Here is a 17949-nt window from a genome sequence, read left to right on the forward strand (position 1 = left end):
AAACAATAATTTACTCCCCCCTGGCCGATAATGGACCAAAGCAACTTTGCATCCCGTGATGAACGAGGCAACTTGAAGCCGAGTACATTACGAAGTGCAAAGTTTGCTTGGAGGGGGTTACATTATTGCTATTATTTTATGAATTTGTAGACGTAGAAAATCTCTTGGGGCACAATGCTTGATAACTGGATACATTATCAGTAATGATCTCAGGGTATGACGTCGCAAAATTCACTGGTATTGACAAAAATTGTTGTGTACTTTGGTATTAAGCAAAATCTTCGTCTAGTGCATTTTCTTGCATTATGAAATACAGCATATCTGCGCAGGTCACATGAAGAGATAAGCGTCTTGTCAAGCCGAGATAAATAATGTTTCCGATAACCTGACCTACCCTATTTGACCTTCAGACCCTTAACATTTGATTTCGGATATAGGGAAAACTTGTGCAGTGTGGAAGGGTAAATCGTCCAAGATTTGTGCTTTATTAGGGTTAGAAGACCTTACTTTTTTTATACAAAAGTGCTTCTGCACCTACCTATCCTGTAAATAGAAGCGATGTTTCTTCTTTTTTGCCCCTTGTGATAGAGGACAGACCTTGACAACAGGGACTTCAAAAAAACACTTGTTGACAACTTTAATGTACATTATTTTTAAATTGTCGAGCTTCGTGGGATTCGTCAAACAACGAACTGATCGTTTTGACAATATAAATACTTTAGAGTCGGCAGAATATAAAACAAGCCTGTAGCAATGAACTGATTATATGAAACTTGTGCGAGTTGGGTCATTTTATTTTTATTATTATTATTATTATTATTATTATTATTATTATTATTATTATTGTTGTTGTTGTTGTTGTTGTTGTTGTTGTTACTGTCGTTTGTTGTGCTGCTGTTTTCACAGGCATTGTGTTATTCTACAATGTGCGTTCCTGCTTTTCTTTTGGAATAACTCTTCTGGTACAATACACCAGGGATAATCAATTAATTGCCTGCTACTTGCAGCATGTAAAAGAACTTGAACAAAATATCTTCCAAACACATGTAACCATAAATAAACCCTTGCTGCATACACACACCTTTATCCAGTTGTGATGTGTTGCAATATATACACTATGTAAATAGAATATGATATTTAGTATATGTTATATCTCACGAATGTGTCTTCTTTGTATTATTGTAATACAATGCGAAAGCCCTGAACCGACCATATAGATACATAACGCACGCGCACAAAGTGGTGCCTGTGACGTAAGGGGTTTAAAAGCTACAATATTGTGCATAATTTACGGCGCCTTGTTCTCTCTTCCGTGCAGCTAGCCACGTGGGATTGGAAGGCGTTGAAATCCAGGAATGAAACTCTGCACCGTTCACACTCGTGCCAAAGAGCAAAGTCATCCTCGCCCGTGTTGTCCAAGTTCACCGCTACGTTTTCCTGCAAGAGGGCGACAGCATCGTCCGGAGAACACTGCGGTATGTGCGACTGATAGCAAGCACTGTTGGCGAAGGTTTGGCGACAATCCGGGCACGTGTTCGGCGGAAATCCACTAAGGTTGGCCTGCGAGAAGGCGGATGAATCTTCCGGAGTGCACTGCGGTATGTGCGACAGATAACACGCAGTATCGGCGAAGGTCAGGCGACAAGCAGGGCAAGTGTTCAGCGCAAACTCGCCAAGGTTGACGGTGTCTGCTGCCCGCACTTGAAATTCGCTGACCGCCGCCGTCGCCTCGTCCCGTCCAGCGCGCGTTTCACGAGAACACCCATGGCTGCAATGGGCCTTGTGGTCCGCTAGTTCGTCCATGCTTGAAAAGACGCTTTCGCATAATGGACACAGGTATGACGGTCTCGGAGACGAAGGCGCAGACAGTCCGCCGTTCAGCTCACCAGCGCCCCTCATCCCTGGTGAGTTCGAAGTGACGACGTCCGTGGGTTCGTCCGACAGACAGGAATCTACGTGCGCATGGAGTATTCCTTCATCGTCAAACTGTAACTGGCATATCGGACATGTGTAAGGTGTCGTTAAGTCCGAGCTCTCTGCCGACTGTAGACACATATCGACGTGGATGTGAAGCGAGCTTTCATCTTGACATTCCACTTGACACACGGGGCAAGAGTACGATGGACTGTCGTCCGCATTTGTGTGACGAGGCGCAGACGACAGAATGCTGGCATTTTCTAGCAGACATTGTTCCATGTGGCTTTGCAATGTGAGCGAGTCGTTGAAGTCACGGGCGCACACAAAACACATATACTGATGCGGTATCGCCGTCGAGGAATTACTTTGGGCTGTGTTTGACGACGTATAAGCCTCAACATTAGGGAAGTCCGAAAGACCGCTATCCAGTCCGTTCGCCTTTAACTGATTCACCTCCAGTCCCTGCGTTTGCTGTATCACCGCCGTGCTACAAGCTCGATGAGCGACTTGGCCAGGTGACTGTCGGGGAGCCTCTCGATGTTGCCGTCCCGGACAGAGCTGGTGTTGTCGGTCCGGCAGATCGGGCATATCAACATTTCGTCGCCGTTGGCTCGCAGCACTCCGCTCAGGCAGCCTTTGCAGAATATGTGACCGCATTTTGGCAGCACCTTTGGGTGGACAAAGCGGTCCACGCAGATGGAACACTGCAGGAACTGCTCGTCGATGACAGCCTGGTCGATTGTCCCCGTTGCCATGGTAAATGGTGTTGACCGCCTGCAAAAAATGGCAAGAAATTAACCAATAAAGTAGAAATGTAGATAAATTTGTAACCCATTTCCACGGCCGCCAGACGTCATTCGGTTCACAACGACCGGACCGTGTACAGAGACACTCAACAAAAAGTACAATGCAGGCTTACTTAAACTTTTACAAGAAATATTGTGTTAAACCGCACTTGTCATACGATACGAGCAAAGTGAACCATAACCTCATATATTTGGCAAATTTAGTTTCGCAGGACAAAGCCGATTTTTTACAACGTCTTTCACTGTGGCTCGCACAGAATTTTTTCCCATGGAGCGACGCTACGATGATCGCGTTTGCCCTTCAGCAGTGCCGTTGATAGCTCGATGCGGTCGCTGACTTGTCACATCGGGCTTGGCTTCCTGCCGTATCGCCTGTCATCGGTCGACGATGACTCGTCCACCGGTGTGTGATACGTGACGGCAAGTTAGTGTAGCGAGTAACCGAATCCGTTGACCTAACAACTCACACACGGTGGCAGAATTCCATTAGTCGATATTCGAATGACACTGACAGACTTCAGTTACTATAATTAAAGCACCATGGCTTTTAATTATCATGTTAACGTTCCGCCTATAAAATCATACGGTTCAAATTTCTAGTGTAAAATCAGGTCAAAATACACCGTGTTCAACCTATAAACACAGGTTCGGACTATTATTAACTTGTTGACGACCGTGTTTTCACCAAAATATCCCACCCAAAGTTTGAATGATAAAATTTAGCACTAAGTTAGTCCATCCATTTTATTCATGAAAGCATTGATTGAATAAAAATACAAAAATATACAGTATACAAATCAGTTGTCCGATGATAAAAACGCCACAAAAACACAAGCAGGGAATAAAAATAAACATGCTGAAAGTTCAGAAATTTCAAAAAGTTAAAAAACCCCACACATAATGTAATATGTTTTGATGTATCGGCGGAAGTGACTGTGCGCTTTCGGAATGACATGAGTGTCGTATGGATCACAAGGGTATTCAACACGATTTTAGAGAAGGATTAGACAATGTATTTTGCTGTATACGACACACATGAAAACATCGAATGCTGCAGCTTTTAGGCCTTTATATTTATTGCCCATATATATATATATATATATATATATATATATATATATATATATATATATATATATAATATACATATTATATACATACATACACATACACACACACACACACATATATATATATATATATATATATATATATATATATATATATATATATATATATATATATAAGACTGCATACACCATACAAATGTTATTTTGAAACAAACAAATAAACTCTTCACACTATATAAAGACATAAAGACGCATTATTCTTTCAATATTAAATAAACATTTTGTAAAGAAATTAGGTCAGTGTGGGTATTATTTTGCAAAACAAGTAATACATATATTGTTATCAGAGAAAAGTGACACAATTATGCTAGGACATTAAAGGTCACTACCTTGACCGATTTATTATTTAGGATATTCCAAATGTCAAACCATCCCAACAAATATTTCAAATCGCTGTGAACTCTTGACCTCGTGTCAGCGTGATGGCGACTAGATCGATAAATCTTTGCACGTAATTCGCTAAATCAAATCGCATTCTGTCGTCTGCCCGTAGGTAGAGGAATGTCCTAATGTCTAATTGTTTTACACGTCCACGTCGTCCAGACGACACACGGGGAGTGACGCGAAACTAAGGGAACAGCGCAACAGGATTTTGACTCACAACATTGATAATGCAATTATTGTATTAAGCGGCGGAAATGCCGATAAAATAAACACGATTCGTTCCACAGTCAGCTGCCGTTTTGTTTTACTGTTAAACACGAGTTTGGAAATTTTGAAAAGTCACTCACAGCTCTGTCGTCCTGTCCTCGTGTAATGACAGGCAATTTATATATACCACAGTTTTCTTAATTATTATCAATGTTGTGCAACTTTTGTCAATAATTTCATTTCAAAAGGTGTGGTTTCCGTGGCTGCAGTACGCTTTACTTAAGAGCTGTCCTTAACCTCATTACTGGCACGGTGCTTCAATGCACCAAATCAGATCACTGACCCTGGACCGACCTCAAAACTAAAACCACGGGACCGTTAAAAATCTGTTCGTAAAATTGATAATGAGCCAGACGATAGGCGCTTTTACAAGTTTTAGAACCCGCACTTCCCATTTCTTTCGACCAAAGTTTGACAGAAATTGCAGTGACTATACCACTTTATGCTTCAGATCGGACCGCCCGCCATGACATGAGTGCATGTCATGATTGTCGAATTTGTGTCACAAAATTCTCTTTTGGGGAAAAACGTCACATGCCTGTGGTATACTGTGACCTTGACTTTCGTGGATTCGCAATCGTCTGGTGAAGATTGGAGGTAAAACACAGATGTCAGTTACGTACGCTGTACATAGTGTATTGTCACTCTGCCTTCCAAACTTTGAAAATAAAGGCGAATTCATTTTCTTTTGTTGTAATGCATTGACAAGTGTCTGCCAGTTCGTAGTTTGAAGGTATCTATACCGTGTGTGTCATACCGCGTGTGACGACATCGACAATACGGCGACATGCGGTGTACGCCGATATAAAAGCGAACAATTACAAGTTCCTACCTTGTCCAATCGGACCCCTTTCACACTTGTACACGGTGCTTATCGTCGAAAACACCTGGCGAGGCTCTCCAATCAACACTTGCCGCCGCAGCCTGGTCGCTGTTGATGTCGATCGGTGTCTTTAAAGTGAACTACGACAGGGAGGGCCAAAGTTCCAGCTGTGACGTCACAGCATGGCAACAGGACAGTGACCTCGCCGCCAGGCAGAGCCGCCCTCAATTGAACGATGCATCGGGAAGGCCGTAGAAAACGTTACCGCTTTACGGATTCGAATATCAATCTTCCATATTTTAAAAAATTCTTGGCTGTATCTGTTTAAATTTCTAGAATGATACGATTCATTCCGGACCCATGGTACTGAAAACAACAAAAAAAAAAAAAAAAAAAAACCAAAACAACAGTAAACGCAACATGGAGCAAGAATTACAACAATAACGATTTTCAGTCTAGACCCATATACTCATCGTGTTTGCTTCAAAATTGATAAAAAAGGAGATAATTTGAGGTACTTAGAAATGTATTCGATTTTAAAGAAGTACATTTTACTTGCAGTCACTGAGTGGTACATTAAAGTAGGGTGAACGTTCTGTCAAGTGGTGTGGTATTTTGTTGAACGTGTAAAAAACACAACACTGCCATCCGGTAACTCCCATAACGAGTAATTTATCACACAGTATTTACATATCGAACTCTATCTGTCAGAATTTGCATTTGGTTTAAGTGTGGAGCGACGCAGTGCTTTGTCTCTCCGTCTTTCTGTACGATTGTATTTCAGCGTGTCTTATTGATGTATTCAACTTCCATGAGTAAACATATGATTAAGATTGTACTCATTTTAGTATCAGTATGGTTATTTTATTTATTTACTTTCTCCCTGATAACTGATACAGGGACAACTGTTACACATAAATAGTATAATAGACAGTGAATATAAAGGGTGCGATGCTGAGAGTGTTTAGCGGAAGCGAAAGTCGGCTGATATTATCACACCTAAACATGCACTATGGAGTATGAGTGATTGCACACAGTGACGGAAAGTTGGCAACCTAGTTTTATGGACGAAATAATGGTAAAGAAGACAATCTCTTGAGGGGAGAGAGAGAGAGAGAGAGAGAGAGAGAGAGAGAGAGAGAGAGAGAGAGAGAGAGAGAGAGAGAGACTGTTTTAACTAAAAGGCGGTGCTTCAATTACACGATACTTATTACTTAAAAGAATTCATCCAAGGTCAATAAAGCTCTTGATCTACAATTTCCATGACACAATTTATATTCATAACTGACACTATACAAAACCATGTTCATTCATCAAGTTGAAGATGACAAACATAGTCGTAACACAAAATTAGGTACTAAATTAAGTCACTCATGGACACCATATCCATGGTTGTAAATCACCAGCTGCCTTTCTAGATATTGCCTTCTTTGTATGCAAATTAACCTATAATTTAGATTTCGGTGTTTCAATTAATAGCAATATTGGTGCGTCAACAACCACTAGATGTATGGACGGTTGTGTAAAATGTTGAGAAAATCTTAGGAATGAATTACCTCTGTGCACGTGACATCACAAAAGTTGAAATAGTGTCACTGTTGCCAGTCGAGTGCATCGTAAAGACATCACTTTGTGGCAAACCAGTGCCAACCCTTCTATAGCTACATGGAGTCAAAATACAGTTATCTTCAACTGCGCATGCGCCACAAAGGAAAACTTGGTTACTTTCATGTTTCTCGTCCTCACACGCATACATCTAGATAAGGCATGCCTGCTGCCCCTTTTTCAATACATTCGGAAACAGACCCAAAATGACGGCAAATGAAAGACAAAAGTGACTCAGCGCGTGCGCTACCGTGACGTATGGTAGAAGTCAGCACGCTTTTAGGCACACATTTATCCTTTCTACAGCTCTGAACTTTGAACTAATTATTATCGGCTTGCTTCCACAGTGCGAAATTATTTTTGTTTCGTTGCCTTTATATCAGAAGTTAACCTCGCATAAAGGACAAGGAACGTGAGAAAAAGAGAAACAAACCCCCAAATAGAATAAATATTCGACCTATATCGTAACGTGCAGAGAAACAAACATTTCGACTATGTCGGAGGCGATACCGCAAGCGAGGCTATACATTTATGTACATACATAGCTTGCGAAAGTTTGGTAAAAAAGTAAAGCTTTAAGATAGATAGACTCTTTCGTTTGGCCCATGTCAAGATCTTGTACCACTCAACACTGTCTTAGGTGGCCTTTTTGTCTTTATTCACTATGACAGGCATCCTTAGTCATGAACTGATTTGTTTCTTATGATGGAGGATATGTTCCTGTGTTATTTCCTGTTTTTAACCTGATAAAAGTTGTATACCGGCGGCGGGACCTACTGTCTGGCTGTGCCTGAGCACACAATTGACTTTACAGTGACTATAAGAACATATGACACAAAATAAAGTGTACAAAAATAAACTATTCCGAAAATATTCGTACTATCTTTCTTGTTAGACGTATCGAGTAATGTGGCAATTTTTCGACGCTGTTTTGTTCTATGATCTCGCTCGCCAAAACATTTAAACCCCCTTTACATTTGTTTTCTCACGAATATAGCACATTTCACATCTTCATTGTCAAGTTAAACAGGCATAGCTGCAGGTCGGAAAACTAGGACTCGGGTACTGCTTCCTAACGGTCTATCTGCGCGGGTAACCAAATCACTGCTCATTGTTGTTGTTTATCAAAGTTTGCAAACAAACGAGCATGCTACAATATCTACGGAAAGAATCAGTCTTCTAGCAGCTATCGCCGAACCAGAACATAGAAGAAAATGAACGGCTATTCTTAAACAGGCATTACCTTCGCTCTGTTCTTGTACAAGTTACACCACAACAAAATGCGTAGCTTGATCAACCACCCAAGCGGTATTCCTCATTTAAATTTCTTCGCCCTCTTACCTGACCTTTCGAGCCGACTCCCCCGTATTCTCCCGTCATGCTCTTCAAACGGTAAATCAGCCTTCTGATATTATCTATTTACCTAAGGCGTAAATTTCAGTACCGTGATCACACTGCGCATTGGCGTGGGTCAAGAAGTTGGTGTTTTGTGGCAGATGATGGCAGATAATCAACAAAGCTGGCTCAACTCTGCATACTTGTTCATGCAAGCTTGCGTTTGAAGAGTTTGGTATGTTCGAGGTAAGTTGGAAAATCACAATTGAATTACAGATATACGACTAGTCTAGAGGAAAGAAATTAATATTATAACCGAAAAGCTTTGTAAATGATAATTTTATAACATTTGATAATGTATTTATTATTTTTTCTTATATTGTGAGAGTTTTATTTTGCATAGGAATTACATTTTCTTTCTGTTTTCCGCAATATATTTTCCTATGGAATTGTTCACAACCGATTGCTCGAGGGCCGATGTTTTTGGCCTTAACGTTACGCGACGAAACTTGCAGCAACAAATCTCTGGATTAATTATACCGATAACGCTCAAATCCCGAAATATATGAAAAGTAGAATCTCGACTTAATATGCAACCATACGCTGTCAAAACGTTTGAGAGTTTACCATAAAATGTCACATTCGTCTCCTTTATTACCCCGACTGTCGCAGTCGATAAAACAGGAAGTGTGCAATCATTTGATTAACTGGGCGTTTCCGCTTTCTGTGCAGTTGCCAGAGATTGTTCACAGAGCCGATATTGCTGAAAGCCTTTATGATGATTTATCTTTTTCAATATAAAAAAATACATTATTTGTCAGAAAACAAATCAAGCTCACGTTTAACAAAATACTGAGGTCTTTTACACCGCTCCCCCTCTACATACAATGATCTCGTTGTAAAACATAGACCGTTCCTTAAATGGCCAATGGAATGCTCCGCCCTCAATCTAAGCATTGGAATCTCTTTATGGTACGTGTTCAGGACGGTGTTTTGCCCAAAACGTTTGCAACGGCAGGCAAATCCGCGATTTATGGATCGACAATTTTTGCCGCCAAGCCAAGTACCAAGCCAGCGGTACAGCAGAAGGCAATGTCACATTTAAAATAGGAACAGCGTGCCATAAGCAAAACTGAAGTGGTTCGCCTAAAAACAAACTGACGCTGTCCCCGTTTCATTGTCACTATCTTGACAGTTGTGGAATACTTTATCAATCTACATCCTTAAAGGTCGGGCAATCTTCAGAAAGACAGAAAAAGTAGCCAGGTCAAACTTCTAGAATAGTCAAATTTCACACATATATTCTTCAATTCTCCCTGAAACGCTTGCAATATTACCAATTAACGACCGCGAAAAATGAACGGAAAGACTTCTTTAGGGACTCCTCCCGACCTTCTCCTTTTTGGAGAGGAAATAGTGTGCTTTCTATCGAAGTTGACCCTAAAAATAGCTTTAACCTTGACAAGATGGATATGACGCGTTTCTCTGATGAAGGACCCCCAAATAAACTGATATCATGTAAGGGGTCCGAGGGCCCTAAAAGGGAGTCTTACCACCATGAGTGATCCTAACGTTTATGTGTACACCATTTTATTGGCAATTTAACGGTGAAATATTTCATAACGGCTAGTTGATGCGTTAGAGTCAGTTTTGCTCCGATTTAACAATGCTACCTTCTGCGTGAGATGGAATGTGAACATGGTAAGGGTATACAAGACTGTAAAAATATATTCACATTTTGATATAGTAAACTTTAAAATGTCCTCTCTTCCTACGGTGTTTCACTTGAATGCCAATGAACGAATTGCACTGTATTTTGTAAAATGAAACCATACACAAAAAGAACGTCGTTCAAATTACTTGTTCTGTAAGTAAAATACCGAGTACTTTTAAAAATTGCCATAAAACCAGAAAACGAAGGTAGAAATGATAAGTTCATTTATACATGTTCAACCAAATACACGATTGGAACTAATTTGGGATAATTGGATTATCATACTTTTCAAATTTACCAAAAAACGTCAGGTTCCCTATAGCTGAATGTTGTGATATTACCAATTGCCCCTAAAAACACGTGTATGTATTAGTAACTTAAAAAGAAAAGCAGATGAGTTTACATTTGCAGATCAAATAGATATTACTTCACCATCCAATTATTCCAAATTAGTTTCAATCGTGTTCAAAATACAACTTTATGTTGTAACTATTTAATTTTTCTTAGGAATGAAATCATTAACGATTCAATCACCAGAAGGCAGAAAGAAAGCAGTTTTCCGGGAGCTAAAAGACAAATCGCAATCGTCTTGTATAGACCATGAGGTAAAACACAAATTTTCAGTTACGTACGCTGTACATAATGTATTGTCACTCTGTCTGCCAAATTTTGACAAAAAAGGCGAATTCATTTTCTTTTGTTGTAATGCATTGACAAGTGTCTGCCAGTTCGTAATTTACCGTGTGTGTCATACCATGTTTCATGGTCATACTGCGTGTGACGACATCGACAATCACTAAGGCGACATGCGGTGTACGCTGATTTAAAAAACGAACAATTATAAGTTCCTACCTCGTCCAATCGGACCCCTTTCACACTTGTACACGGTGTTTATCGTCGAAAAACACCTGGCGAGGCTCTCCAATCAACACTTGCCGTTGCAGCCTGGTCGCTGTTGATGTCGATTGGTGTCTTGAAAATGAACTACGACAGAAAGGGCCAAAGTTCCAGCTGTGACGTCACAGCATGGCAACAGGACAGTGACCCTGCTTTAGTATCAGGCCTGAGCTTCCCTCACACACACGGACGTTGTATTTGGAATGTCGTGGTAGCTTAACGGCTCATGTGATTCCATAAAAAATGTTTTTGCTCTATTTTGTAATTGTTGTAACAAACCGTTTCTGTGCAATAGAGAGCTGATGATTATAGGGATGACAGTTCGGATCTCGAGCAAAATAATAATTTTGTGATCATAGTCGTAAAAGCAAGAGTGCCATGTCAGGAATTTTAACCAATTATATGTTTACGTACTTATGTGAAGATGATTTTGCCAGGTTGCCGTGTAAAGCCTATTTTGGTGATGTAAATCAAATACATGATCAACTACTAACTGTTTTTAATCAGTAAATGTTTATGATTTGTAATCAATAAAGAATATTGCCGTTGATTAGTGTTCAAACAGTGCACAAACATTTCACGATCGATGAAAACGCGAATTTACTAGGAAAACATGTTTCTTCACACTTTTAAATATTTATGTGCAAGTTTGAAAGAAAGATTTGCAACTTAATTTTTTGGGCGATATTTACTTTCATTTTCTGGTTATAAACTTGTTCTAATCTCTTTAGAGTTGCTGAATTGGCTATTAATGTAAACGCAAATATGCATTCATACCAACGAAATTTTTCATCTTATCCCTCGGTGCAGTATTGAAACCAACCGTTAAGTTTAATTTGTTTCAAAAGTTTCATTGTAACAGCGGTAATGCGAATGTTTGTGCACTACCTAGTTTGATCCTTCAGATATTGACAAATTTCTCGAGTGCGCCTCGCTCGTTGACGTTATTTTTTTAAAACTTACATCTTTTCAAAAAATGCGAGAAAAATGGTTAACGCGACTGCTCTATAACGACAGGCCTGATAGTGCGAATTTTTTGTAAATATGGAAATGCGACGAAGACCATCATTAAACTTTTTATAATATACGATGGTTTCAATCGGGTTCGAACTTACAACATACGGTACCCAATCACCTCGCGGAGAAAGCTACAGACAATGAGGCTAATGAGGCCTACCGAACACAGCACAATTTGCGAGTCGCTGCTGCGACAGGGACCAGACTTCTTTATTGTAGGAAAGAACTTGCTAGTTTTGTGCCGAAAATTACCTGGTGCTCAGTTACAACAAGCTCATATTCCTCTTTACTACGATTTCGGTTGATTGTAGTGTTGATTTTTGCCATACTTAGAGGAATTTTTCCCGCCGCCGGTTATGTACCTTGGATATTTTGCACTTGGAGGGAACAATCCATAATTTAATGTCAAAATAATTGCATGCTTCTCCTTACAACAAGTTATGTTTAAAAAATTAGCCCTTGAGCTTTTCTGATCGAATTGCCTTTCAGCATGCTATTGGCTTGAAAGTCTAGGTTTCCATTCTTTACGGTCAGAGCAACAGTGCAAGTTGTGTCTCCTCGAGAAGTGCTACTATATGAAGATGTTGCATGTTGGATGCCTCCATTAGTGAAGGGACTGTGATAGAGCGCACATACAAATGGAAAGAACAAGGGATTGACATTCGGCGAATGGAGTCTTCTCGATAAAGATGCCACTTAAATTTCCATACAAAGGTAGAATCCTTAACTACTTTTGTAATTCTGTGGATATTGTTATAATTCTCGTAAATGTAACATACATATAAGAATTGCCCGTTTTACTCTGCAAAGACGTTAACTTAACGAGCTGGGATTCAAAGTTCGCGTATCATATAAATTTCCAGAAATAATTCATGAATAATGAACGATCAAATTATTGCGTGAAGCGAAGGTCTTTATTAATTGTCACCAATCTGGGATACATAACACATACACAACGAAAAGGAAATGCTAAAATTAAGACTCTAGAAACGGATTGCGAGGCGTCAAGAGGGAGATGATCTCAGTCCCTCGCACATCATTACAAGTGTTGAACGTCAACGGAATGTGGTTTTGACATACAGCAAATGTATTTGCAAAAATTGATGATACTCGTAATCAGAGTATTCCGTGGCTTAGGGTTATGAGGTTACCACATAACAAACTCACACGAGCAAGCCCCTTTGTCTCTGGTTAAACTTTTTATTTCACCAACATTTTGACCACACACAGGATTTCTTCATTAGGGTCTAAGATATTAAAAACGATATGATAAAACATCGTCAATGGTCCAAACGTTGGTAAAATAAAATTTTAACCGTAGACACGGGACTTGCACTTTATATCAAATTCTCTTATTATCTTAAGACTGTGATGACTCAGCAAAACTAAATGAACGAAAACAAAGCATAATAAACAAAAATCCCTTTAAACCTCGAATGTATTCAGATGAAAAACGAACAATATAATAGCAGTGAAAATCTCATTAAATTTAAACTGTGTACGATACAATATGACAAAATGACAAACGATATAACCTTGCACAGTGTTTCGAACGATATAAAAACATTTGCGTTAAAATATAGCGAAAGACTCTTTCGAACAGACGATTGAGTTCTATTTTGTAAACAACAAAAAGTAACTATGTTCAATTTTACGACGACAAGATTAACACGGTTAAGATCACAATAATAACACGTGCGTTCATTAACGCGAGCCTAAGAAATATAACCAGGCTTATAATATAGAAACAATGGGCAACACCCTGACCATTAACGTTTATTTATGGGCAAGGGCGAGAGGAAAGCCAACGGGCGAGGCAAGCGGCCAAGGCTTGCCTCGCCCTTTAATTTTTGGCTTTCCTCTCGCCTTGCCCCATGGATAAACGTCAATGGTTAGGGCAGAGTCTATTATTCCATTATATTATCAACGAAACCCAAAACCGTCAAAATTTACGGAAATTTACCACGCAAAAGACAACGGGCCCCAGAACTTGTGTGGTACGTTACGCGCGCTGTAAAAAATGCAAACCAGGAGATTTTTTTGGAAAAAGTGTATAAACGTGGCTCACAAGCGCTTTGATTTGTTTTGTGATTGATTGTGATATTTGTACAAAACACAAGTTAAATTTGAGCAGTAAAGTTACTATGTTTACGATATTATTCATATTCACGGGCATGTAAACAAACCATTACCGTGTATTTGTTGTTAGTCACGTGGTTCAGCTCAAAAATTAAATGCTGCTGACAGGGTATGGTAATATAATGTCTAATAATATCTATCTGCATACGTATATAGCAGTTTCTGCTTGAAAGCTGATTAATCGTATATGATAAAATAACAATCGAGGCTAGATAACATGCTAGTGTGACGGTTTGTTTCTCTAATAAATATCATATTTACGAAAATAGTAGAAAAGGGTAGTTCTTCAAAAGCAATGCATTACAGTCAAATTGTCAACAAGAAACATTCCTAGTTTCCACACTTCCACATTAGCGTTGGTTCCTGGCTGAAAATGTAACGTAACAATTATATGACGACAAAAAGTTGATTCGATCTTTCTGAAAGAGAAAATGAGATCCCCCGTTTCCTACTCCACGTCGGCAATGATCACAATATGTTACATCGTCTCTTTATTTTCGTATACGTTGATTCTCGCTGACCTTGCAACTGCTCATGTCTGGACATATGTCTCATCATACTTCGCATGTCACCCGAAGTAAATTCACAGCTTGGACAGACGAAGCTGTCCTGGTTTTGTGCATTGTCACTGACGATTAACACGTTAGGATTGCAAACGTTCAGATGTGCCTGTACTGTGTGTGAGTTCTCTACGGCAACGGCACAGTGACATTGTGGACAAATGAAATAGTCCACAGTACCACAGCCTGCGTGGAGCTTCGTCGAGGAAAATTTGATAACAGATTGGATACCACCAATTCGAAGGCTCGGTATTTGCGTTATGAGCTTCCAGGTTGCGAAACAAAGTCAGTCGATGTCTACGGTGCCTGCAACGATCTCTGGACAAACACTGATGCTTTTTCACGATTTCATCCAGACGATTGATAAAATTGGCGTCTGGTAGTGAGCTTACGCCGCCCCCTTTTACTTCTGTCGAGCGGGTGTTTAGAAAACAAAGCATAATAAACAAAAATCCCTTTAAACCTCGAATGTATTCAGATGAAACAACGAACAATATAATAGCAGTGAAAATCTCATTAAATTTAAACTGTGTACGATACAATGTGACAAAATGACAAACGAATATAACCTTGCACAGTGTTTCGAACGATATAAAAACATTTGCGTTAAAATATAGCGAAAGACTCTTTCGAACAGACGATTGAGTTCTATTTTGTAAACAACAAAAAATAACTATGTTCAATTTTACGACGACAAGATTAACACGGTTAAGATCACAATAATAACACGTGCGTTCATTAAACGCGAGCCTAAGAAAATATAACCAGGCTTATAATATAGAAACAATGGGCAACACCCTGACCATTAACGTTTATTTATGGGCAAGGGCGAGAGGAAAGCCAACGGGCGAGGCAAGCGGCCAAGGCTTGCCTCGCCCTTTAATTTTTGGTTTTCCTCTCGCCCTTGCCCCATGGATAAACGTCAATGGTTAGGGCAGAGTCTATTATTTCCATTATATTATCAACGAAACCCAAAACCGTCAAAATTTACGGAAATTTACCACGTGAAAGACAACGGGCCCCAGAACTTGTGTGGTACGTTACGCGCGCTGTAAAAAAAATGCAAACCAGGAGATTTTTTTGGAAAAAAGTGTATAAACGTGGCTCACAAGCGCTTTGATTTGTTTTGTGATTGATTGTGATATTTGTACAAATCACAAGTTAAATTTGAGCAGTAAAGTTACTATGTTTACGATATTATTCATATTCACGGGCATGTAAACACACCATTACCGTGTATTTGTGGTCAGTCACGTGGTTCAGCTCAAAAATTAAATGCTGCGGACAGGGTATGGTAATATAATGTCTAATAATATCTATCTGCATATGTATATAGTAGTTTCTGCTTGAAAGCTGATTAATCGTATATGATAAAATAACAATCGAGGCTAGATAACATGCTAGTGTGACGGTTTGTTTCTCTAATAAATATCATATTTACGAAAATAGTAGAAAAGGGTAGTTCTTCAAAAGCAATGCATTACAGTCAAATTGTCAACAAGAAACATTCCTGTTTCCACACTTCCACATTAGCGTTGGTTCCTGGCTGAAAATGAAACGTAACGATTATATGACGACAAAAAGTTGATTCGATCTTTCTGAAAGAGAAAATGAGATCCCCAGTTTCCTACTCCACGTCGGCAATGATCACAATATGTTACATCGTCTCTTTATTTTCGTATACGTTGATTCTCGCTGACCTTGCAACTGCTCATGTCTGGACATATGTCTCATCATACTTCGCATGTCACCCGAAGTAAATTCACAGCTTGGACAGACGAAGCTGTCCTGGTTTTGTGCATTGTCACTGACGATTAACACGTTAGGATTGCAAACGTTCAGATGTGCCTGTACTGTATGTGAGTTCTCTACGGCAACGGCACAGTGACATTGTGGACAAATGAAATAGTCCACAGTACCACAGCCTGCGTGCAGCTTCGTCGAGGAAAATTTGATAACAGATTGGACAAAAATCCCTTAAAACTTCGAATGTATTCAGATGAAACAACGAACAATATAATAGCAGTGAAAATCTCATTAAATTTAAACTGTGTACGATACAATATGACAAAATGACAAACGAATATAACCTTGCACAGTGTTTCGAACGATATAAAAACATTTGCGTTAAAATATAGCGAAAGACTCTTTCGAACAGACGATTGAGTTCTATTTTGTAAACAACAAAAAATAACTATGTTCATTTTACGACGACAAGATTAACACTGTTAAGATCACAATAATAACACGTGCGTTCATTAAACGCGAGCCTAAGAAAATATAACCAGGCTTATAATATAGAAACAATGGGCAACACCCTGACCATTAACGTTTATTTATGGGCAAGGGCGAGAGGAAAGCCAACGGGCGAGGCAAGCGGCCAAGGCTTGCCTCGCCCTTTAATTTTTGGCTTTCCTCTCGCCCTTGCCCCATGGATAAACGTCAATGGTTAGGGCAGAGTCTATTATTTCCATTATATTATCAACGAAACCCAAAACCGTCAAAATTTACGGAAATTTACCACGCAAAAGACAACGGGCCCCAGAACTTGTGCGGTACGTTACGCGCGCTGTAAAAAAATGCAAACCAGGAGATTTTTTTGGAAAAAGTGTATAAACGTGGCTCACAAGCGCTTTGATTTGTTTTGTGATTGATTGTGATATTTGTACAAATCACAAGTTAAATTTGAGCAGTAAAGTTACTATGTTTACGATATTATTCATATTCACGGGCATGTAAACAAATCATTACCGTGTATTTGTTGTTAGTCACGTGGTTCAGCTCAAAAATTAAATGCTGCTGACAGGGTATGGTAATATAATGTCTAATAATATCTATCTGCATATGTATATAGTAGTTTCTGCTTGAAAGCTGATTAATCGTATATGATGAAATAGCAATCGAGGCTAGATAACATGCTAGTGTGACGGTTTGTTTCTCTAATAAATATCATATTACGGAAATAGTAGAAAAGGGTAGCTCTTCAAAAGCAATGCATTACAGTGTCCTTTGGAGTCGAATTGTCAACAAGAAACATTCCTAATTTCCACACTTCCACAATAGCGTTGGTTCCTGGCTGAAAATGAAACGTAACGATTATATGATGGCAAAAAATTGATTCGATCATTCTGAAAGAGCAAATGAGACCCCGAGTTTTCTACTCCACGTCGGCAATGATCACTGTATGTTACATCGTCTCTTTATTTTCGTATACGTTGATTCTCGCTGACCTTGCAACTGCTCATGTCTGGACATATGTCTCATCATACTTCGCATGTCACCCGAAGTAAATTCACAGCTTGGACAGACGAAGCTGTCCTGGTTTTGTGCATTGTCACTGACGATTAACACGTTA

The 17949-nt window shown here is 39.4% G+C and overlaps 1 protein-coding gene across 2 annotated transcripts; it reads right to left on the reverse strand.

The window, feature by feature from the left end:
• Positions 1–465: 465 nt before the first annotated feature.
• Positions 466–10882, reverse strand: LOC139129388 (zinc finger protein 774-like). 2 transcript variants are annotated; one of them, XM_070695024.1, is made up of 2 exons: positions 10834–10882; positions 466–2691 (listed from the first exon to the last, which is right to left on the reverse strand). In XM_070695024.1, the coding sequence occupies exon 2, from the start codon at positions 2572–2574 to the stop codon at positions 1270–1272; it is 1305 nt and encodes a 434-aa protein (XP_070551125.1). In that variant the 5' UTR covers positions 2575–2691; positions 10834–10882; the 3' UTR covers positions 466–1269. The 2 variants fall into 2 exon arrangements, with proteins under 2 accessions (XP_070551125.1, XP_070551124.1); XM_070695023.1 differs by lacking the exon at positions 10834–10882 and adding an exon at positions 5337–5679.
• Positions 10883–17949: the final 7067 nt, after the last annotated feature.

Source organism: Ptychodera flava, chromosome 3 (genome assembly GCF_041260155.1).
Source record: "Ptychodera flava strain L36383 chromosome 3, AS_Pfla_20210202, whole genome shotgun sequence".
Taxonomy (NCBI): Eukaryota; Metazoa; Hemichordata; class Enteropneusta; family Ptychoderidae; genus Ptychodera; species Ptychodera flava.